A 24,849-nucleotide genomic window follows, 5' to 3' on the forward strand; every position below is an offset into this window, starting at 1 on the left:
ACCATTACTTAATTCTTCTTTGTTTCACTAAATTTTGTTTTTTTTTTTCTTCTTCTCCTCTTCCTCATCTTTTTCCCCTCCATTGGGGGTGTTGAAAGCTTGTAAAAGGATCAAATTGTTAAGGTTACTTTTTAACATTATAATCTAGAAATATTTTTTTCTTGATCCAGGTTATATGAATTATGACATCCTTTGATCTTTGTAGACCACTTGGGAGAAAACCTAGCCATAACCAAGTTGTTGGCTAATTTGTGACCCTTCAACTTGGGATGACACCTTTACTGAAACCATGTAATTCTAGTTCTGTATTTCTAACTTGTAACTGGAATTTCCTAGCGTTAAGCTATTACTTTCTGGATTTCACAAGATCACCACTACTTTCTTAAACCTTTTGGCTACTGTTTTCTGCCATCAACCTGTTTGCTCTGTCAAAAAATCCTTCAGCTTAGTTGGGTGAATTCCCTCCTTAGCTGCCTGTGGAACAAATCTTGTTTGTATCAAAATGAGTAATAATATCAACTAAACTAAAAGTAGGTGGGCTGAATAGAAGAATGAATATTTTCATACAGGTTACAATTATTTTCCATTAATGAAATATTTTCAAGATTTTTTCCCTCTTTTATTGGAAAAGGGTAAGTGGATACCATGGATAATTCACATAGCCAAAGTGGAATGTGATGAAGTGTTTGGTGTTGGCATACTAGGCTAATACTGGCAACAATTGTGCAGCAAACCTCTTTTCTGCATGCCAATACTCTCAAATGCAGCAGCAGCAGAGGAATGAGGAGATGAAGAAGTGTTCATGGCGCCAACGAAATCGTTTGGTTCCGCGGTATCAGTGCTTCTTCCGAGTTGAATGTTCTGGTTTGGTAGAAACGATTGGTGGTGCAATCTATGATAAGCAAATATTGAAGTTTCCAGCAACTGAATCAATTTATCCAGCTGGACTAAAAATTTGACGATAATGTCTTCTTCAACAAGAGATTGAATCACAGTGCTAAAATGTTGGTAAGTCTGTCATATAGATCCTTCCCAGCAGGATTTACCCGTGATTGCTTCAAAAGATCTCGGATCTCGGATAGTTCCAATGATCTAAGTAAAAACAAATTCAGAACCTGAAAATTTTGTTACAAAAGGAGGGGGGATATTAAAATCCATATCAATGCCACTCTACTACACTGGACTGGCTAAAGGCCTATTAAGTATTGTACACAAAATATTGAAATGCATATCGATCAATCAGTATACTTTCTATAGGTCTGCTCAAAAGAGAAAAAACAGAACCATGGCTGACCCGGGTGACCAGTTCATTTGAAAGCCGTAAGCAGGACTTGTACCAGATCAGACTCCAACCGATAACATAAACATAGCATTATGTGAATATCTATGATCATCATGTTGTGTTGCAAACAAGCATCTCATGAGTTTAACTGACCTGGCACTCTGGATCAATGAATCGCACATTATACTTGATTAACTTAGGCACGGCAAATTTCTTCTCAATCATAAGACCAGCATACAAAACGCCAACAAACTTGCAACCTTCTGCTGACATTCCTTTCACTGTCGGGGTGATAATATGATCCATTACTATTGACTGAAGTTCCTTGGTTAATATAGGAGCTGGAGAGAGTACGCACCCATGCCGCCAGTATTAGGCCCCGTATCACCATCACCAACTCGTTTATGGTCCTGAGCGGATTCAAGTAGAATTGCATTTTCTCCATCAACCAATGCGAAAAATGATATCTTCTCCCTCTAGATACTCCTCAACAATGACCCTACAACCTGCAGAACCAAAATCACCCTTTACTAGCATTGAATCTACAGCTTCATACGCCTCTTCCAGTGACATGGCAACAGTAACTCCTTTTCCAGCAGCCAGTCCATCTGCTTTGATAACAATTGGAGCTCCTTGTTCTTGAGTATATTGTTTTGCAACGGATGGGTCTGTAAATGTTTTGTACTGCATTAATTAATCCAGGATTAATAAGAAATAACACATCCAAAAACCAACAGAATACAGGTTTGAGTAATCCTCTTAGAATCAGAATGTTACGAGATTCAATGAGACTACTTATTAGAAACAATGCATGAAAAAATCATGCACAAAGAAGCAGAAATATTCCAATAGAATAAGGATGAATTACTGATCTGATCAATGAGAAAACAGACCTTAGCAGTTGGAATATCATATTTGTCACACAAATGCTTCATGAAATTCTTAGAACCTTCCAAGGCTGCAGCCTCCACAGATGGGCCAAATGTTGGGATTCCTGCCATAACTAATATATCTGAATATTTATTATAGGAGATTACGTCTTTATATTAAATATTCAGATATATTAGATGATCCTAATTGATCCTAATTATATTCTAACAAAAAATACAAATAAAAATCAGTTAAAAAAGTGAGCAAACATGCAAAAATAAAGATAATGTCACAGAATTGAAAAGTTTGACTCCGTCAATCACTAATTTAATTATCATCAACCGTTCTCTGCCACAACTAAAAAGCAATATTAATGTCTGCTTATAATAATCTTGAAGCTTAAACTAGACATTGCAAATAAGACAATGAAATGAAGAATAAAATTACGCTTCAACATGCTCTAATTAAGATAGAAAGAAGAACACTAAAAACCCTAGAGAGGATGAAGAACACTAAGAAATCTTCAGAAACAGGTGATCGAAGATAGGGTTTTTGAAATTCAGATCTCATAACAATCTTATGATTTTTTTTTACTTTTTAAAAATATAAAATTAGAATAAGTTGAAATTTAAAATTTGATTCATTTAAAAAGATATTTTTGTCTAATCAAATACAATAAGGATGTTTAAGTATTTTTATAAAATTAAATAAAAAAATATTTTTTATTTTTATTAAATTATAAAGATATTTTAGTAAAATTAGAGATATAATATATATTTTTTTTAAAAAATGTGATGTTGACGTGAAAATTAAATTTCACATGGTTAATTATTATTATTTATCATTGAAACAAACGCCTAAAATATTTTTATATTGTTATATCTAAATATAATTGATAAATAAAATTTTTTTTTTGTATGAAATATTCAAAGATAAAATTACTTTTATTTTTTCATAAAATTAAAAAAAAATAATTCGAAAAAAATCTTTTCTTAAAAGTTCATCCAAATAAATCCTAAACTAATTATTTTTTAATTTTTAAATTTTTTCCCTAATAAATTATAAATTAATGACAGTAAAAAAAAGATAAATAACACTATTCAATTTTGAATTGACCTACCGTTTCCTATCCTATGCCTTGGGCACAAAGCATATATTGATAGAGAGAGAGAGAGAGATAGAAACCGCGAAAAACGATAGATTGGAAAATTGGGTTTTTCACTTTTTGGTTTGAAGTTTGAACTCTAAACATTACTAGTAGTCTAGTAGCATTTTTTGATTGAATTTCTCTTTCTACAAAAGCCTCCTTTGCAGTGGTAACAGCTAAACCATTGAAACTGATAAGCCAGTGTGTGATCATTCTCTCTCTCGTTCTCTTTCAATGGCATTGGAAAATCTTCCTTTGATCATAAAGCTTAAAGTTTCTTCCAAACGAAAGCTTGACGTAAATGAAAGCGTGGAGGTGAATTCGGTTTCCTAATTCTTTCTCTTTTTTTTTTTTTCTGTTTTGATTAGAACGTGATCTTTTTTAAAGTTTCTATTTTTATTGGTTTTTTTGAATTTTGGTGTTGTGCATGTGTTTTTTCGAATTTCTTTCTATATTTAATGTATGATTCTCCTCGCTTCACGGTGGAGGATTCTCAATCTCCTGCCCTTCTTTCAACAAACTTGCTTGCTATCCCAGCGCGTCTTTTCGTGTCTTTTACAGGGCAGGGCACTCACTTTATCAATCAATGCTAGAAGAGGGAAGGACAAGTGAAGGATGGGCCTTAATTTTTCGACGCGGAAGTGAAGTCTTCGTGTGATATTACATGTTGATCAATCTATTGCTTCTTTGTCTTCCTTACCCTTCGGTCCTGTTATTTCATTCTCTCTAGAGGATTTTCGCGGTGCTAATAGAACCTTGACGACCTTATGATTATCTCTATATAGATTAGTGAGCTTTTAGTTAAAAAAGTCTTTTTGGATGAAGGGAGCTCAGCTGTTATCCTTTCCTATTCCACTTTCAAAAAGATTAATTTTAGTGACAAAAAGTTACATCCTTCTCAAAGAGAACTCATGGGTTTTTCAAATGTATGAGTTACTATTCTTGGCTATGAACTACCCTGGGTAGTTTTCCTTCTTCGAAGGTTATTGATGTTCAATTTTTGGTCGTTGAAGGTTAAGCCAACCTTCTTGAAATGCTTTTGGTGCTACTATTTTCAAGAATTATAGAATAAAAAATCTTATATTCGATCTTATTTTTAACTATTTAAAATGACAGATTAAGCTTTCCATTTTCAGAAATGTGACTCCCATTAATTGTGAACAAAATTCCATCTCACAGCCATTGGCATAGTACTAGTTTGATTAGTAAAATATACTGTAACAATTAGTTGACATTGACACAAGAGAAACAAAAGAGTGGCGGCGGTGAAAACTGAAAAGTCAATTTTTTTCAAGAGCCTTTAAAATAAAAGGATTCTTTATTTTTTTTTCTATTTTTGGTAAAAAGAATTTCTCTTTTTTCCCCTCGTGTCCTTGCCCTTATTGATTCTTTACAATTGTATTTGTTATACAATGTACTTAATCTTTTGTTTGTGATGACCTTTCTACAATTGGCTTGAATGTTTTCAGCTACATTTGTCATATTCTGTTGCTTTCATGATTATATTCCCATTGAAGGTTTGATGATGTGCATTGTTCTTATTTTGCTGTTCCATGCAAAGTAATTCTCATCATGATCACTTGCCTATGTTTCTTTTTTAGTTACTTGTTGGTGAAACATGATTATGATTCTGTCCTTGTTTGAAAATTTTCCATTTAATAGAGATTGAAAAAATTCTAAATTCTTTCCAGGTCAGGAGCATGGAGGAAGGCTTTCAGGGATCATGGCACCCGGGGAAAGTTGTCCATTCTGGGAGGCTGCAGCGCCATGTCAAATATGATAACATATTACTTGATGATGAGGTGAATTACCTTGTGGAAAAGGTGACTGTTCCGAAGGTATTGGATGGCGATAGCGACTCTTCAAATTGCAACATTCGTGGTTGGATTAGGCCGGTGCCTCCTAAGAGGGAATTTGAAAGTAGGGAACTTAAATTTGGTCTGTGCGTTGATGTGTACCATGAAGAAGCTTGGTGGGAAGGGGTTATATTTGATCACTGTGATGAAAAGCCAGAGAGGAGTGTATATTTTCCGGATTTGGGTGATGAGATGAAGATTGGAGTTCATCAAATGCGGATAACTTATGATTGGAATGAGGTTACTGGGGACTGGCAGTCGAGAGGGAACTGGGTTTTTCTTGAAGTTCTTGAGGAGTATGAGAGGAAGATGTTTATTTCAGTTTCAGTGAAGCAAGTTTGGTATGATGTAAGGACCAAAAAGGACTTCGCCAAGATTAGGGAATGGACTTTTAATGAGAAAGAGTCATGGAAAGAAATGGTAATGGAGGTAGTTGATGATTACTTAAGGCTTACACTGGGAGAAGTTTGCTCCTCTTTAGATCTTCCAAGGAGTTTATTGAGAGAAACACCGGAGATGGAGTCGGTTGAATCTACCGCTAATGTTGACTTCAATCAGGAAGTTGATATGGCCAACTCTTTGGATGTTGCGAATTCTGCTGGCCAGTTGAGTAGCATTTGTATCACAACTGCTTATTGTGATGGTACCTCTGATAATGTGTTTGGTTCTGATGATGGGATTGCTGAACTCCCTATGGAAGAAGGTGAGTCATCAAATTTGTTGAACGCTGTTCAAAAGTGGCCTACCATTCAGGATCATGGGCTCAAAACTGTCCCTCAGAAAGAAGTTTCAGTGCAGAAAGAAGTAATATTTAGTAGAAGAAAACATACAAAGCTTCGCAGTTCAACTCAACAGTGGGAACCTCTCAGATTGTCTGACGTTGAGTTATGTCCTGATGCTATTGAAGAATATGCACAGGCAGCTAAAAGAGCTTGCCCAGAAAAAGCACGAAAACATCTTGCGTATCTTGGATGGGAAATTGAGTGGACAAAGCATAAAGCAAGCTATAGGTATAGATATAGGTCGCCTGATAAAAAGGGTGTTTACTACTCTCTCAGTCGGGTTTGTAAGTATGTGGCACAGAACTCGGACATGAACCCTTTGCCGTCCCAAAATGATCAGAGTATGATGCAACTTACAGCTAACAATCATCTTGAACCTATTCTTATTGATCAATCAGAAAAGAGTCAGGATCTAAATGATCAGAGTGCGATGCAACTTAGAGATGACAATCATCTTGCACCTATTCTTATTGATCAATCAGAAAAGAGTCATGATCTAAGTATTTTGCCACCAGTTGTGTCGTCTCTTGTGGATGAAGTTGCAGATGAACCTGAGTTTTGTCCTCAAGCTGTTTTAGAATATAGCTTGAATAGATCTGCAATGCGAGGGCCTGACATGAAAGTGGGTAGGTCCAAAGCAAAAAGGCATCTATTGGCTGAAGGATGGAGCTATCACTATGCAAACCCAAGAAATAAAAGACAAGGATTTGTGTATATCCCTCCAGACAAGGGAAGAAATCTCCCAACACTCCATGCAGCTTGCCTTTATTGTATTGAACAAAATGTTGCTAAATGGACCAAGCTCGGAATGCAACCTTTGAATGCACAGGATAATGTTGACCAGGTTTGGAGTGCCAATTTATTGCAGAAAGCGTCCCAATGGCTGGATTGCATGGTACCTCCCACAGAAGTCATAACTTCAAGTGAATCAAACCATAGTCGGAAGCGGAAACTCTTGAACAATACAAAGCCCAGCTTATCTAAGCACCAAAGAAATAGATTACCTCGACGCGTGCTGCGATCAAATAAAAGGGTGCAAAAGGTGTCTACCCCTTCTTTGTCACACCAGAAACCTCAGAATGTACTCTCTTGGTTGATAGACAACAACATTCTGTTGCCAAGGTCTAAGGTTTCTTACAAGCCAAAAGGCAGGCTCTGTTTAGCTGAAGGGAGAATAACCAGTGATGGAATCAAGTGTAATTGTTGTTTGAAAGTATATAGTCTTTCTGGCTTTGAAAGTCATGCTAGTGGCTATAGCACACGCAGACCGGCTGCAAGTATTATTTTAGAAGATGGTAGATCACTATTAGATTGCCTGATAAAAACGGTGGAAGATCATATGACAAGGGAAGCTATGGCAAAACCACCAAAATATTTTCATGAAGGCGAGAATGACAATATTTGTTCTGTTTGCCACTATGGTGGGAATCTAATTTTATGCGATCAATGTCCATCTTCATTTCATGTGACATGTCTAGCTGATGAGGTAACTAATAATATTCTTCCTCAATCTCATCATATTTGGTTGCATCTTGTTATTGATATCTTAATTCAATTCACCACTTTCATTCAACAATTGCTGTTGGAACTGAATTGTTTCCTCTTGCTGCCTTCATTTTTTTTCCTGTACAGGTCATTCCTGAAGGTGACTGGTTTTGCCCATCATGTCGATGTGCAGTTTGTGGCAAAAGTGACATAAAAGAAAAGGAGGGAGATTTCCTTGTTTGCATTCAGTGTGAACATAAATGTAAGCCAATATTTATGTTTACTTAAATTTCCATTTTTGCCCATATAGTCATGCATTGATATTTCCTTCTTATGCAAATGAATGATGCAATGCTTTGTTATCATCAATGCCAACCTTATGCAGATCACTTTAAGTGCCTCAGAACTAAATATGCAACTAACTCGAGAAGATATAGTAAAAACTGGTTCTGCGGAAGCGACTGTAAAAAGGTATACTAATCAAGGTCATTTGTTTATTTTTTTTAATGCTATGCTATTATGTTAACTGGAAGCATTGTTTTACTTCTTACTATTCAAACAAAAATTGCATTTTGTCATCGATATGCTGCATAAATTATTCTAGTAAACTTCTCTAACTTCTATGTTAGATTTTATGGTTAATACTTCTTAATCTAGGTAAACCTATTTGCTTCAACTTCATTTCTCATAATGCCTGCATCATGATCATTTACTAGTAGCAAGTTAATGATGCTTACTTTGGTGGTGTCAAATGTTATGGTGCCAGAGAAGCATTTCAGATTTGTATGATCAAATGCGTGGTGCTGGAAAGGCCTTTTGCCTTACATACTTGTCTCTACTTTTTGTAGATATATTTAGGTCTCCATAAGCTACTAGGAGAGCCAGTTTCAGTGGGCATTAACAATCTAACTTGGACATTGGTGAAATATATAAACTCCGAGAGTAGTGATCCGTGTACTACTAAAGGTTACTTATTGCCAGAAAGTTACAGCAAACTCAATGTTGCACTCTCAGTGATGCATGAATGTTTTGAGCCTCTAAAGGATCCTTCGTCTACCAGAGATCTCACGGAAGATGTTTTATTCAGTCGATGGTTAGTTATTCTTGTTGTGTTCGTTTTTGTATCATTCACTTGAATAATATTTATTTTGTTGATTACTAGATATCTGCCACTGAATTGTGCCAATACCTGATATGTAAACATGTACACTTTATAGGTCAACACTTAATCGATTGAATTTCCATGGTTTCTATACCGTACTTCTGGAGAGAAATGAAGAACTGATAAGTGCAGCAACTGTTAGGTGAGTATGGGATCTGTATTGCGCAACTACTAGTCTTTGCTTGGTTGATGACTGCTATTTGAAATCTTGAACTACAAGTACCTATCCTGTCTCATGTTTGTTTGTTAATTCTTTTAGGGTTTATGGAAAGAAGGTAGCAGAATTGCCTCTTATTGGAACCAGATTACAGTATCGTCGACATGGAATGTGCCGCATTATGATGAATGAGCTTGAAAAGGTAAGCCACAAGGCACCTACATTTCCCTTACCCCCTTCTTCTTCTCCTCTCCATTCATTGCAAAGCCTTTATTGTTTGTTAGAAAACACTGTACAATATATTGTCCTATCCTATGATTGATTGTCAGTGAAATTGGAAATAACTGCTCAAGACTTGAATAACTTCTTAAATATTACTCCTGATGATATACCATGCTCATTTTTATCCATTTAGCTTTCTGGTTTATAAACTATCCTGATGAATTTGTTTAAAAACATTGAAGATTTTACTTTGAATTGTCTTAATATAACATCAAGGTCATCGATGGCCTATCTTATACAGTTATACCCTTTGGGTGCGACCTTTTCTTGGCCACTGCAATAATGCAGAATGCTTGTGTGGTACAAACACATGCCAAACAAGATAGGATAGGAATAGACGCACCCTTAGTATAATATACACACCCTTACGTGTATCTATTTTTTTATTGTACATTAGTATTTCATTTGGTATCCAAAATTTTCATTTTCCAAATAATGAGGGAAGCTGAAAAGAGTCAATAGTCAGGGGTGTAAACATTTCATATTGAACCAGATGTGGCCAAAATTTCAATTGATTTGCTCTAAAAATCATATTAGAGCGGATCAAATAGACAGTTTTTTACTTCTACATCTGATATATGATCTGACAATTTTCGAACCGGATATCAGATTGGATATGCAGATACGAGGCTTTTCAAAATAAAAAAAATGTTCTTTAATTTTTTCATGATTTTTTTTCCCTTTTGGATATGTTTTACTTCGAAAACAGTATTCAAAAATTATTTTCTTAAATAGTAGAGATAAGATAACCAATATAAAAAAGGGAAAAGAAATAAGACTACTTAACAAATATATTAATATATATAATTTTGTCTCATCCATTGGATTGGATTTGAAAATGATATACCAATATCCGATATTCGATCCTATATACTTGCAGATCGGACTGGATAAAGATCCAATTGCCCAGTGAATCGAATATTATTCGTAAAATTCGATCTGATATAGATTCGATCTGGGTTGGATGTATCGGAATCCTATTTATACATCCCTAATCCAAGATATGCGAATATTATTGTCTTTCTCTCTTATTCCCTTGGCTTTCTGTTGCTACAAAATAGTAAGAAATGACAAGATTTTCCGGCAGAGTTATGATTTGGCCAACTTCACCAATGAGTCAAAATAGCATTGAAAATAGGAAAGAATATTATGATAATTAACAAATAAATAAACTTGAAAACAATATTTGTAGTTTGCACCTAAAGTAAACTGTGAATTGATCATAACCCATTAGTTAAGAATGATCATGCTTCATTATTAATCTTTTAATGCAGAAGAGCACCCTGTGGAATCAAGATATAGATTTTTGGATAATAAAATTGGGCTAGGGATAATTGAATTAAAAAGTAGACCAAGAATTGTGAAAACATGATATGGGCCCATACAAGATTGGCATACCTGAATTGAGGCCATACAAGAATGCTTTTGCACTGAGTTAGATCTATATGGCTGAGGCATGTGATGCAGTGGCAAAAGTATTTGCCTCCAACTAAAGCCACATAGGTTGGAATCCTAGCGGTGGTAGCTAGGTTAGTGTGTGCGAGTGTCTTTGTAATGACCAAAAAAAAAAGATCTATATGGCTGCAATTGGTTTAGGGAAGACAAACATAGAAACACAGAGAAACTAGAGTGTGTTTGGATATGTCTAAAGGACTGTATTTTCTAGATCTGTCTAAACCTAGGACAAAAGGATGACACAAATTTTCTCTTTTTTTTTTTGGTATTGAATTTTCTAAGTCTTTTTCTCTATTTTTGTTATTAAATTTCATAAAATGATTCTGGAGAGGACAATAGTGCAAAAATGAGCCGAGTTATTTTACAGATATTTAATCACGTATTGTCGTAATAACAAAAAAAATCTTTTCATATGTATTGTTTGTAATAGTTTACACTTCATATGAAGTTCCATTGAATCCTTCTTTCTAACTTGAATTTTCTTTTATTAGAGGCTCATGCAGTTGGGAGTGGAGAGACTCGTTTTGCCTGCTGTTCCTAGTGTTGTAGATACATGGACTGGTTCTTTTGGCTTTGTAAAGATGACAAAATTTGAGAGGTTGCAATTCTTGGACAATACTTTTTTAGATTTTCAGGATACCATCATGTGCCAGAAGCTACTGAAGATTCCATCTCCAGAATCGGTTTTGTTAATAGGTTTGTAACTTTCCAAGTGTCTTGTTACATAGCAATGTACGTGGCAGTGATTACATTTTTAACGTTTCATATCGCAGAGTCCCAACAAAGTACACAGCATATTTTGCCTGGAAACAAATTAAATTTTGACGCTGATCTGATATCTGAAGTATTACACCAAGCAAAAGAAACTGACGAAGGAAAGAGAGAGAATTCACAAATCCACAAGTATGTATCATCTCTGTTTATTAATTCCTAACATGAAATTTGGCATTAGAACAAGTAGGAAGGAGATCAAAGAAAAGATACACAATTTTCACTTCAGAAGTTGCATTTGGCATAATACTATACCCTCTATATTATTGGAAATTTGGAATTTTAGTTGCATTCATTCAATTGAAGTTCCTCACTAGGCTTAAATTTTGATAGGGTCTCGTGGATTTGATACATGTTAATATTCATTATTACAATTCTTGCCAATAAGTATAGTATATTAAAATATGCTGTTCTATTTTGAGTAATGATGATAATATTGTATCTAAATGAATGTTGTATTTTTCCAGTAATTGTGCTGGAAGCAATGATCATTGCAGTAATGGTGCCATTGACATTGAGCAAGTCACACCGGTACTTTCATCTTTGTCATCTTAATTGTATAAGTGATTCATTCACATTTTGTTTCCATCTTGTTATCTTGTCTTAGTGTTAACACTGAATTTTATTTGGACTCTTAGGTAAATAAACCAAGTCCTGAGGATCAACAGTGGCAGAATGATCCACAGAGCTCTATTGTAACACAAGCTGACAGTAATAATGGCTCACCATATAAGTGCTACTACAAAAGAAGGAAATACACAAAGTTTTAGAATTTAACGAAGTTGTTGGGAGTATTTTCGTTTCAAAGTTAGGTTAGGGATACAAAAATATAAATTTAGATAACTATGTGCATTCCTTGCATGCATATTACATAAACATGAACCTCATAGGTGCAAAAAATGCCACTTTTGAATGGGTCTGGAAATGTGAAAGTTTGACCATGTTTCTCTCTAAGGATGAATATAATTATTGGGAGTAAAGAATGTAAATATGAATCGGAGAGTCTTGCAATCAATGCTTTGATCAAATGATGCAATACTCAGTTTTTGTTTATACACACTCAAATGTTCAATAAGAGCGACACAATGAAGAATTTATTATAACTTAATTTCAAAAAAGTTGAATAACTTTTGTTAGAGACGATCTTGGAGATTTCAAAAAAGTGGGTTAATTTTGTTGGCTTTTAGATAATCTGAAATTAAGGGTTTTTTTATGTTTTGATAGTTTTTATTTTGGGTAATATTAGCTGTATATTAAAATAAACAAGCAAAATCAGCTTTTAATATTATAAAATATATATTAAAAATAAATTAAATAATACATGTATTTATGAATGAATTAGATACTGCCTTCAAAGTGCTTTGTTACATAGTGCTCTGATAAGGTTTCTAATAACAATGCCTATTAGGGTTTCCAAAACTACAGAGGATGAAAATGCAGTTGAACAGAGGGTGAAGGGTGTCAGCTAAGGATGGCAAAAATCCCCGGCAGGACGGATACTTGCGGGGATTTACCCGCCGGAGAGCAGGTATGGGGGGTAATTTCTATTGGCGGGGATGGGGGTAAAGGTCCCCGTCCCGTGGAGATCCGTTAAATCCCCGTTTATATGAAAAGACGAAAATATCATTGATATATATATATAATATATGAGCCCTTGATGGAGAAACCCTAGCCGTCACATACTCACACATGCTTCACTCAGTTCACTGCTTTAGAGACAAAGACGAGACGTCTCCTCTCCTTGTCACTCCTCAAAGGTGAAACCATCAGTCTCGTCTCCTCTCCTTTCCTTCTCGAACATCCTCGACCGCCGACCGCCGACCGCCGCGTCCCACCCTCTGGGTCCTTCAGCGCCACAATCTCGTCTCCTCTTCTCTCCACTCCTCCTCGAAGTTCAAACCCTCAGCCCCTCCTGTCTCCTTCTTAAACACTGCCAACTGCCGCCTTCCAACCCCTGAGTGGCTCGGTCGCTCCTTGCAGGTCTCGATCTCACTGTCGCGGGTCATCGTCTTCTCCTCTTTGCTGTTCGTCCGCCAAATCGCTAGTCTTCGCTGGTCTGCCCCTCTTCACCGTCGAGTAAGTCAGTCTTGTGGTTTCTGAATTAGGGTAATTAGGTTCTGAGTTTTGAATTTTCTGATTCTGATTTCTAATTAAGGTTGATTTGATTCTGAATTTTTGATTTAGGGTAATTAGGTTTTGAGTTCTGAATTTTCTGATTTTGATTTCTATTTAGGGTTGATTTGATTCTGAAGATCTGAATTAAGGTAATTAGGTTCTGAGTTCTAAATTTTCTGATTCTGAATTTCTGAATTAGGGTAATTAGGTTCTGATTTCTGAATTTTCTGATTTTGAATTCTAATTAAGGTTGATTTGATTCTGAATTTCTGAATTAGGCTAATTAGGTTCTAAGTTCTAAATTTTCTTATTTTGATTTTTAATTAGGGTTGATTTGATTTTGAATTTCTAAATTAGGGTAATCAGGTTTGATTTGAAAAGGGTAGTGCAAGATTTAGTTTTAGAATATACAACAAAGGAAAGAGAGAGAGAGACCAAGCTGCTCAATTAGATATGTCGCCACCACCATCAAGTCTTTCAAGTTCAAAGGGGAGGAAGTTCAGTCATGAAGATTGGCAAGCTGATTTTGCTGCGCATGTAAGGGAGGAATCCGCATTTATTGGTACAAAGAGTGAGTTGGATTTGTTAAATGGAACGGCGTTGAATGGAGCAAAGTTTCCTACTTTGCAAGCTATTGCTAGAGATTTTTTGGCGATTCCTATCTCTACCATTGCCTCTGAATCTTCATTTAGTAGGGGTGGTCAATTTGTTATGCCACATCGTAGTAGGCCCGAGCACATTAGAGGCTCTAATGTGTAATCAAGATTCGCTTTGGAACGAACTTGGCACCACAACTAACATAGAATTTGAGTGCTACACAATTCATAACATTGAAGGAGATGTTGACGTAAATAAACTATTAAATTACATCTACCATTATGTTTTTATATTATTGACTTATTGAGTTATTATATGATTTTAGCTTTAAATTGTTTTCTTGTCGATGTAGGATTCAAGTAAGTCGGAAGCTACCATCACTACCATTACGGGATGAAAGGAAGATTGAGATGGTGGAATTGTGTTTTTATGATGTGATGAACTTTGTTTGGTTGTTTATGAATATGGTTGGTTGTTTATGTTTGTTGTTATTACTATTTAAGTCTTTAAAGACTAGGGATATTATGTTTTTAATGACAATTGAGAATTATTCTTAATTTTCTATAATTTTTTTCATTTTTTTCAATTTTTATTAATTTTTACAAAAAATCAACGGATATCTGCGAAAACCTAGGTCCCCTGCGGATACGGGGTCCCCGTTACCCGTCGTGGGGACAGGGCGGAGACGAGGACAGATATTGGGGGCGGGGGGCATGTCCCCGCCTCCATGGGGACCCGTTGCCATCCTAGTGTTAGCCTACAAATGGCATCCAAGGTGCCATGAGAACTATAGTTTGGAATTGTCGGTGTTTGGAAAGACCCTGACAATTCACTCCCTAAAAGGAATATGTAAATCCCACTCCTCCAAGATTGTATTCATAAGTGAAGTGAAACAAAGAACCAATCTCGACAGGTGGAAGCAAAACTTCGGGTATGCGACTACCAATCTATGAGGGTTTCAGTGGACAAAAAGTCAACATGAACAAGTCTGCCATTTTTTTCAGTCACAACACACTTCGGGACACAAGACTAGCTATTATGCAGACACTAAATATTGAACTTATTGGATCTCAAGACAAATATTCGGGGCTGCTCTCCATAGTTCAAAAATCAAAGAAAACAACTTTCGAAGCTATCAAGGATAAAGTTCAGAAGAGGATTCTAGATTGGAAAAAAAAGTTTATTGACCTCACGTGGCAGACACACGCTATTGAGAGCGGTAGGGGAAGCAATTTCTATTTATACACTCTTGCTTCAAGCTCCCGGACACGCTGTTGACTGAGATTCATAGCATGCTCTCGCAATTTTGGTGAGTCAAAAAGACAAAGCGAATAATGGTATGGGCTAAATCGGGCACAATGACGAGACTGAAGAATGACAGATGACTGGGAATCAAAGACCTAAGGGAGCAAAATTTGGCTTTATTGGGCAAGTAATCTACACTTTCACAAATGCTCAAAGCTAAATATTTCAGATATAGAAATTTCTTACATGCAAAGATAGGTAGCATACCGTCGTGGGGCTGGAGACCTGTTTTTGAATGGCGCAAGGTGAATGAGAAAGGCTTGTTATGAAAAATAGGTTCTGATGCTAATATCCGCATCTTCCAAGATCCCTGGCTCCCACCACCATTTTCCTTTAATGTCCCTCAATCTGCAATCACAATCCAACTGAACCTACAAGTATATTATGTTAGTGTGCTACTAAGTCCTGATAGAAACTAGAACAAAAACCTGATTGAGTCAATTTTTCCAGTTGATATATGCAATAAAAATTTTTCAATCAAACCATCAAAGGAGGAGGATGAAGTTAATTGGTGTTGGACAAAATCTGGTATATATGAAGTTGGGTCAGGATAGAAGATTGCTTATGAGTTCTTTCATTCTCCTACTTCACTGAGGCCTCAGAATATACAATATACAAAATAACAGCGTATTGAATAGCATTTGGGAATTGAAATTACCTTATAAAATTAAGATTTTTTGTGGAAGTCTTCGTGAAAAGCTTTTGGTGTTGCAACAAATCCATAGCTGGTTTGCATCCACCCCTGCCACTTGCTCAAGATGCATGCTTAAAGATGAATCAATTTCTCATGCCTTGTTTCAATGCCCTCTGTCTTCAATAATATGGTGACTAAGCTTAATAACCTTAACCTAAGAGAAGAGGAGACATTTTCCAATTGGTAGCAACGAGGTTCATCTTAGGTAGCGGCTCCAATCGCCGGTAGACAAAAGATCCTCTTCATTGTGGCGCTGTGTTAGAGCACTTGAAAGGTGAAAAATCGGTATGTCTTTAAAAAGTTAATAAGCTCGACGCCAAAAATAGTGCAAGAAGCCAACAATTTACTGTGAACTCCATAACCATACTTGATGGCTGATGCTATTTCCCTTTTATTCTTACTTTACTCTTTCTTAAACTATTTGTCTTCTAATCACGTTTAGTGATGATTTAGAAAACCCAACTTCTTTTGTAATTCCTTATGGAAATACCTTTATTTTGTACTTACCACACAATTTTTTATCACTACCAATCAACGCGGGCTGGATTGGACGAAGTCAGCTTGTCCAATCAACTAGGGCCAGGGCCAGGGCCGGCCAGTGCAATCAGCTAGGGACAGCTGAATGACCTTTTACATTTTAAATACACCAAATTATTTCACATTCAACCAAATTCTTTAAAAAAAATGAAGAGATTTGAATTTAATTATAATGAAAATCTATAGAATTCACAAATCAATTCAATTTTTTTCTCATTAATTCCAAACAAAGAATTTGATTTTGAAATAAAAACAATTCTAATTCCATGGTGTTCCAAACAACCTAAATGATGAAATTGCTTTTTCAATCATAATAAAAGATTGGTTAATTACCAATTGAGGTTTATTCTTGTAGTAAAGTGTCTAGTCCACCGCAACAAGGGGAACCAAAATTCCAATCTTGGCTATGAGAATCGTCCATGTTTAAGAGCCCCATGGTACTCGAAGAGGATGTCACCACTAGGAGTAAAACCTATGAGCAAATAAAAGAATAAAAAGTTAAATCTTTGGACAAAAATAATACACTAAAATTAGTCACTAAAATTAACTACTAATATATTTGTGTATAAATACATGTGTAATTTAATTTATTTTCAATGTATATTTATATTCCAACATGTATTTTATATCAGTGTCTGATTTTAGTGGCTAATTTTGTTGCATACGTAACATAGTCGAAATAAATTAGATCTCTATAAGAAATTTATCGATGGAAGTGAAATGTTCTAAGAAATCATCCTACATCTTATGTACTTCTTGAGTTGGTATCTAAGAAAATTTCTGTTCTTTTCTGTTGAGTAGAGCTTTCTAGGTAAGATGGAGCACATCATTCCAAGTACCTACAAAAGGCAAACCAAAGTTAGTTATACCAAAAATTAATTGTTGAATAATGGAATACGGTTATAGTGGCTATAATCACTAAGGATCATTTTTTTTTCTTTTTCTTATTTTACAGAAGATAATATTTCATTTGAGAAAAACTCATATAATACTTACATATATATAAAAAAATTAGGATAAAATATACTTTTTTTTTCTAGGAGTTTGTTAAAAGTTTAAAATTTAGGAGTATTTTTAGGACAGTGATGCATCAAATATATCTCTGACAGCTAAATTTTTGTAAAATTTAGAACTAATCTAATAATAATGCATGACAATTATGTCTAATTTACTTACGGTAAAAGTTGTTATTGTGAAATTGTTCCTGAACTAGTCCTAAATATTTTGAAAAATTAGTCGTTAAGGATATATTTAACGCAAATAAAAATTTTGAGACAAAATTAAAACAAAATAAAATTTGGAAATATTTTTTAAACTTTTAACAAACTCCTAGAAAAAAAAAAGTATATTTTATCCTAATTTTTTTATATATATGTAAGTATTATATGAGTTTTTTTCAAATGAAATATTATCTGCGTTGTCCACCACTGTTCGTCGAGTCCTTTTTTGTTGAATTTTCTCTTTGAAGCAAACAGTGAATTCAAATTATCAAGAGAAACATTCAAAACCAAATGAAAAGAAACATAAAAAATAAAAATAAAAAACAAGCATTCAAAGAACATCCGAAAACTAAGAAAATGAACATTTAAAACTATTAAAAAAAATCATCTAAAACCTAAAAAGAAAAAAAAACACTTAGTATTGTATTCATTAGCATTGGAGCAGGTAATCAATTTAATTATAGTTGAAATTCAACCATGATTGTAGAGATGGTTGTAGATTTCATTGGACATGAAAACTAAATCAAGAATTCAAGATACATGTGTAATTCTCTCTCTCCTTTCTCTATTCTTTAATGATATTAGAGACAAAACACAAAAAGTCTCCTACATAAATACATTTCTGTATTTCTGATAAAAAAAAGTTACAAGTTTAAAACCATTTTAATTCAACCCCCTTCTCAAAGTTTAGTAAAATCATCAAATAGAACATATTCAATCGCCCACTTTAAACATACCAGATATAATCAAACTAGTAATTGCCATTAAACTTAAACGGAACATAGTCATCTAATTTAAGCATACCAAAATCAAGTCAAGCAAGCTATAGTTAAGTAAAAACTTGCTATCCTAGAAAATTAAACATACCAAAAGAAAGTTAAGCAAATCATAGCTTGCTATCTAAAGAAACACCAAATACAAACTATATATTTCAATTACTACATCACTTAATGTTCAGTGCCAATGAGAGAGAAAACATAAGAATTAGAACTTGTTGAATTTATAATAAGAGTTAGAATCCCAAATAGATATATGTACCTCTATAATTCATGAAGCCAAGTGATTGAAAAATAATATTTGTGTGAGACTTTAGACAGTGTTTGGTTAGTAGATATGTCCATCTAATATATAGATAGGGGTGAACGCGGATCGAATCAGATATGACTAAAATTTCGATCCGATTCGCACTAAAATCATCGGATCAGATCTAATATCCGCAATTTTTTAAACTTGGATATATCGTAAAACATAAAAATATTTTTAAAAACTTATTTTTATTAAAAAATATCAATTAAATTCATTTTTTCTACAACAACAACAACAAAGCCTTGTTTCACTATATGGGGTCGGCTACATGAATCAAACGACGTCATTCAACTCTATTATGTATCATGTCTATAGAGTGATCATTTATATACAGATCTCGTTTGACCATTTCATGGATAATCTTCATAGGTCTTCCTCTGTCTTTCATCCTTTGTCCATCTTCCATCTCATCTACTTTCCAAACTGGGTGTTCTGTTGGTTTTCATTTTTTTTATTCTTTTAAATATGTTTACTCTTAAAATAATATTTAACATACTTTTCTTAAATAATAAATTAAAATAATACAACATATATGATAATTATTAGTTGAAATAAAACATAAAAAGAATATCTATTTATTTATTTCTTTATTTTTGCGGATACGCAGATATACAGATTAGGTATGCGGATACCTACACAAAATCCGCAATCTGATCCTGTTAGTGTGCGGATCAAATCCGATCCGATTCGATAGCTTTGCGGATCGGATCCATATCCGCAATTTTCGGATCGGATTCAGATAAACACACGGATATACGGAATGGATTCGATCCATGAACATGGTGGCACACATCTACCGTTTTGGTTGGAGAGATTTTTTAAGGCTGCGTTTGTTTTGTGTATTCTTTAATACAGAGATATATACACAATAAGACACAAATTTTTAAACTTATTTAGTATACAAGTACAAAACAAGACACAAATCACAATCTTGTTAAATTTCAATATTATTCTTATTGTAAACTATTACCAGTAGCACCACTACAACACTACCATCTCAACCAAACTACCACAGTTAACAATCAGCCACTATCTCAACAACAAATAACCACCAATAATAATCTAAAACTAAATAACAAATTTAATCCAACAAATATCAACAAAAAAATCAATCCAACAAAATTAATACAAAATTATTTAACAAATTTAACAACAAATTCAAACAACTAAAACATTAAATTATACAAAAAAAATAGTGCCAGAATGGAGAACAGATCTGAAACATGGTAACAGAGTACGGATATGAGAGAACGGAAAACGGATCTGAAAATATTGGTAGTGATTGCACCAATGTTTAAAGAAAAGTAATAAATTGAAGTGGAGACAATGATGAAAAGAGAAGAATAATATTAATATTTTAATATAATTGTGATTTGTGTCGTGTGTTATGTATTATTTACCAAACAAACAAAAAAAATTATGTATGGTTATGTCTATGTCTATTTGTATCTATGTCTTATTTTCTTCTACCTATTAACCAAATACATACTCAAATACATACTCGAGAACACACATTTTGTCTAATCTCCTCAAAGGTGGCAGAAGTGTGGGAAGGTGTGGATCTTTCCCTTATAATATGTATATAATGATCAAGACGAAGAATTAAAACACCAAATAGAAGATAACTATATACATACCTCTGTAATTGAACAGGTCAAGTGGTTGAAGGATAATATTTGTGTGAGGCTTTGGTGCTTGAAAACATATGTCCTATCTAATCTCCTCAAAGGTGGCACATGATGGATCCTTTAGCTATCGAGAGAATTAGACAAAAGTGGAGTTAATACTTAAAATAACCCTTGAAATTTGACTGCCAACTCAATTTGATCTTCTAATTTTTAATTGACTCAATTTATACCCTGAAATTTTAAGGCGTGACTCAGATTGGCCCTTCCGTCCAACTCCGTCACCAGAGTGATGACATGGCACGCAAACCTCACCACATGCCTCTCCTTCTTCCTCTTATCATCGCCATCACCACTTCCCCTCTACCAACACTCTCCCTCCCCCAACAAACAACAACATTCACAACCCACCAACACCCACACATTTCCACCGCTATTTATTAAGGGCCTTTCTATTATTTGATCCTTCTCTTTCTCACCATCTTCCCTCTACCAACGTCTTCCCTCCCCAACAAACAACATTAACAAATTGAAGAGAAATAGAAAAAGAAAAAGAAACACAACACCACACTTTAGATCCCTCTTAATAGGAACACAAAGATGGGTGCAATGGGTGAGGGTGATTCTGAGGGTACTTCGAATTTGGGGCAATGGGTGGTGTGACCTGTGATTGATGGTAACATTTGGAATGCATTGTTCAACATGTATGCTAAGTGTGGTTACATGAAAATGGGGTTCAAGATTTTCAACATGATTGTGCATAAGGATGTTATTTCTTGGGGTGCCGTTATTTGTAGCATGGCGATGAATGGTCATGGTAAGCAAGCATTGCAGCTCTTTTCACAAATGGTGGTTCATAATGTTGCCCATAACGATGTTAGGTTCATTGGTTTGCTGTCTGCTTATAGTCATGAAGGAATGATTAGTGTAGGTGTTATGCTCTTCAAAGAAATGGCGGTGAAAATATGTGGGTGTTGGTGGATTGTGAATGCTGTTGTTTGTTGGCGGAGAGAGAGTGTTGGTAGAAGGAAGGAGGTGATAGCGATGGTAAGAGGAAGAAGGAGAGGCATGTGGTGAGGTTTGGAAGCCACGTCATCACTCCGGTGACGGAGTTGGACGAAAGGGCCAATTTGAACCACGCCTTAAAATTTCAGGGTATAAATTAGATCAATTGAAAATTAGAGGATCAAATTGAATCGGTGATCAAATTTCGGAAGTCATTTTGAATATTAACTCGACAAAAGTGTGGATCTTTCCCTTATAATATGTACATACAGTGATCAAGAATTAATCATCAAAGACTTAAATCACAAAGATCTTACACTATTATTTTATCTCATCATGTACACTAATAATTAAGTGTACATGGTGACATCAAAAATTCTAAATGAATCACTCAATCACGTCTGAACTTATAAGAATATTAGGCTTAAACATTCAACCCGTTTTCACATAAACAAAAGCCAACGATCAATAAAAGCCTACCACAATGTACTTTTGAATTTTTTTAATTTTTTATTAATAGTTTTGCTAGCCTAAGTGTGTTTATTTTGGCTATTCTTCCGTAAACAACATAAAATAACTACGATAGGTATATATTAAAATCAGTATAATATAAAATAGGGTAATGTTAGATAACCAATAACTTTTTTGAACAATATGAACAATCACCAATTAAATTAAAACACATTATACCTCCAAATTATTCACCTAAATCTTAATATTAGAACAATCATCTGCACACCTAGTAAAATGAACATCCAATATATTTATTGTTCATATTGTTTAGTATTTTTATTGTTTATTTATACTTTTCTTATATATTAAAAAATACAAATACACAATCAAAATAAGTTAAATTATATATAGACTAAAGTATCAAAACTAACCATAAAAGATTACGACGCTAACAAATCTCTAAAAAAATTAAAATTAACTTGTACCATGAAGGAGTGGTGGCCATTGTTGTCAGCTTTTTTAGAGTGCCGGGGATGAGTCACGAAAATCGGTGATGTTGAAATTGTTGCTATCATTGGTGGTGGTGTTGTTCATGGCAGAATTAGAGTTGAATTTTGGGGAATTCAAGGGTTGAAGGAGGCATTGTTGGTATCCCGCTTTGTGTATGCAGTAACCTATTGATCAACGATAAATTCTTAAATGGAATGCAATACTGCGGCAAATTAGTCTTTGTGAACGGAAAAATACCATGAAAAACCAAAAAATAAAAGTGAAAAAAAACAATGTAAAAGTAGAGGAAGTGGAGTGATGAGAGAAGAGAGGATTTGGAAAAGGAATTGAGAATAATTAGGTTAGTTTAAAAGAGTAGATTGAAAATTTATAATAAATTTTTAGGATTTAGATAATTTTATCTATGAAAGCCCATCTTTTCTTTTTATTAGAAACAGGACCCAAGGCCCAAAAACGAACAACACTAAATAGCAAACTTCCTCAAGAAGCTAACACCCATTTCATTATCTTGAAGATTTGGAATTACAATGTCAGGGAGTCCATATTACCCATCTTTTATGAAAAGATTATAAGTTAGTTTTTTTTTTTTTTATGGTCAGATTTATCAACATTATAATTTTTTTTATATTTTAGTATTATACATATATTTATACACAAATATGCGATAAACATTCAATATTTTTGTTCGATAAAAGTATAATAAAGTGTCATTACGAAATATAAGTAGATTAAAAAATAGTGGCAATCAAAATCATGAAAAAATGCAACACTACCAAATAATATTTTTACTTGGTAACCATCGAAGGCTAATTTTTTTTGTATATTAAAAAAATGTTGGTGTAATACTCAATCATTGGATTTTATGGTGTTTTTTAAAACTGTAGGAGCAGACAATATGTTCCCTTATATTGACAATAAGTCCACAATTTTAAAAAACACCATAAAATCCAATAATTGAGTATTTACACCAACATTTTTCCAATATACACAAAAATTAAGTACTATCGAACACCAAGTTATTCGATAAACAACTATTTTCATTTAACTTAATTTTTCACACATTTTCTCAAACACCTCATCTGCAACACATTTGCTTCCATGGAGACAAGTCTAACATACATCTGTTTGAACTCTACTTTCAAATTCTTTTTCCAGTTATATAAAGATCCAACCTCAAACTATACATCTTGATCCAAACTAAAACTATGAAATTTCAACACTCAGTTCATTTTTCACAAAATTTGAACTTTTTAACTCCTTAACTTAAATCCTTGGTTTCAACATCCATTTTGCTACCCACTCAACAAATCTCGTATTTAAGCAACAACAAGAAATAAATGAATGTTTTTATGCACAGAAATTACCTTCATGTACCAAAGAAGAAGAGTTAGAAGCATGGACGTTGCAAATCATCCTAAACTCCCAAGGGATTTGTATTTTGCTAAGGAGATTTTTGGGGTTGGACTATATAAATTGAAGAAGAAGATGAAGAAGAGAGGTGTTTTATAATGGGTGTGACGTGTGAGTGGCACGGAGGCGTGGTGTTGTAAAGTTTTTGAACAGTTGTTTGACAGTAGTTTTTAAATGAATAGGAATGCTTTTACTGTTTTACAACCATTATGGCAATCGTTTTTTTTTTAATTAATTTGTGTTTATTAAAATAAAAAAAATTAATATATTTTTATATATTAATATTTTTTTAATTTAATTTTTATATTTATATTTATTAAAAATTATTTTTAATTTAATTCATTAAATATAAATATTATAATTTTTTAAAAACTAGTATTAATAAATTATGAAAAAGTATCAATTTAATAAATTATTTTTTTAGAAACGATTGTGAATTATAAGAGGTTGTTGAGGTGTTTTGAGCTAATGTCGGGTCTGAGTATCAATTTTGATAAGTCGAATTTGATCTCGGTGAACTACAAGCAAGGATGGGTTGATCAGGCCTGTGGTGTACTGGGATGCAAGCAAGTTGTCTTACCTGTTAGATACCTAGGGATTTCTCTAGAAGCAAATCCGCACAGGTGAAGACTTGGAAACCGATCATAGAAAAGGTGGAAGAGAAGCTTCGTTTATGGAAGGCGAAAGTTCTCAACAAGGTAGATAAGCTTGTCCTAATTAAATTAGTGTTAAATAGCCTACCAATGTACTACCTTAGTCTGTACAAGATGCCGAAGGCAGTTGCTGATAAGCCGATTAGTCTACAGAGGCGATTTTTATGGTGTAAAGAGGATGGCAATTATGGTATACCTTTAGTTAAGTGGGAGCTGGTTCAGGCACCAAAAAAGGTTGGAAGCTTGGGAGTTGGGGATCCAGTGCTTAGAAACACAGCGCTCCTGTTTAAATGGTGGTGGTGGTTCTCAAATGAGGAGTGCCCGCTGTGAAAAAAGATTATTTGTTCATGTTATAATTTGAACCCGAATGTGATGCTAGCATACCAGTAC

The 24,849-nt window shown here is 34.2% G+C and overlaps 1 protein-coding gene, 1 long non-coding RNA gene and 1 pseudogene across 3 annotated transcripts; 1 reads left to right on the plus strand and 2 right to left on the minus strand.

Annotated features, from left to right (window-relative positions):
• Positions 1 to 1,420: 1,420 nt before the first annotated feature.
• Positions 1,421 to 2,544, minus strand: LOC112802091 (phosphoribosylamine--glycine ligase, chloroplastic-like; annotated as a pseudogene).
• A 796-nt stretch (positions 2,545 to 3,340) lies between these two features.
• On the plus strand, positions 3,341 to 12,324 carry LOC112792407 (uncharacterized). The gene is made up of 11 exons (XM_025835646.3): positions 3,341 to 3,614; positions 4,991 to 7,423; positions 7,570 to 7,684; positions 7,808 to 7,893; positions 8,271 to 8,515; positions 8,640 to 8,726; positions 8,844 to 8,943; positions 10,970 to 11,174; positions 11,252 to 11,381; positions 11,717 to 11,780; positions 11,888 to 12,324. The coding sequence occupies exons 1-11, from the start codon at positions 3,534 to 3,536 to the stop codon at positions 12,017 to 12,019; spliced, it is 3,678 nt and encodes a 1,225-aa protein (XP_025691431.1). The 5' UTR covers positions 3,341 to 3,533; the 3' UTR covers positions 12,020 to 12,324.
• LOC112792419 (uncharacterized) lies at positions 11,550 to 23,926 on the minus strand. Of its 2 annotated transcripts, XR_011881544.1 has the most exons (7): positions 23,761 to 23,926; positions 22,372 to 22,560; positions 17,240 to 17,336; positions 16,831 to 16,969; positions 15,925 to 16,587; positions 15,474 to 15,637; positions 11,550 to 11,988 (listed from the first exon to the last, which is right to left on the minus strand). It is a non-coding gene; the product is annotated as an uncharacterized lncRNA (long non-coding RNA). The 2 variants fall into 2 exon arrangements; XR_003197426.3 differs by lacking the exons at positions 11,550 to 11,988; positions 15,474 to 15,637 and having other exon boundaries at positions 15,925 to 16,213.
• Between the last annotated feature and the right edge of the window lie 923 nt (positions 23,927 to 24,849).

Source organism: Arachis hypogaea, chromosome 1 (assembly GCF_003086295.3).
Source record: "Arachis hypogaea cultivar Tifrunner chromosome 1, arahy.Tifrunner.gnm2.J5K5, whole genome shotgun sequence".
Lineage (NCBI taxonomy): Eukaryota > Viridiplantae > Streptophyta > Magnoliopsida > Fabales > Fabaceae > Arachis > Arachis hypogaea.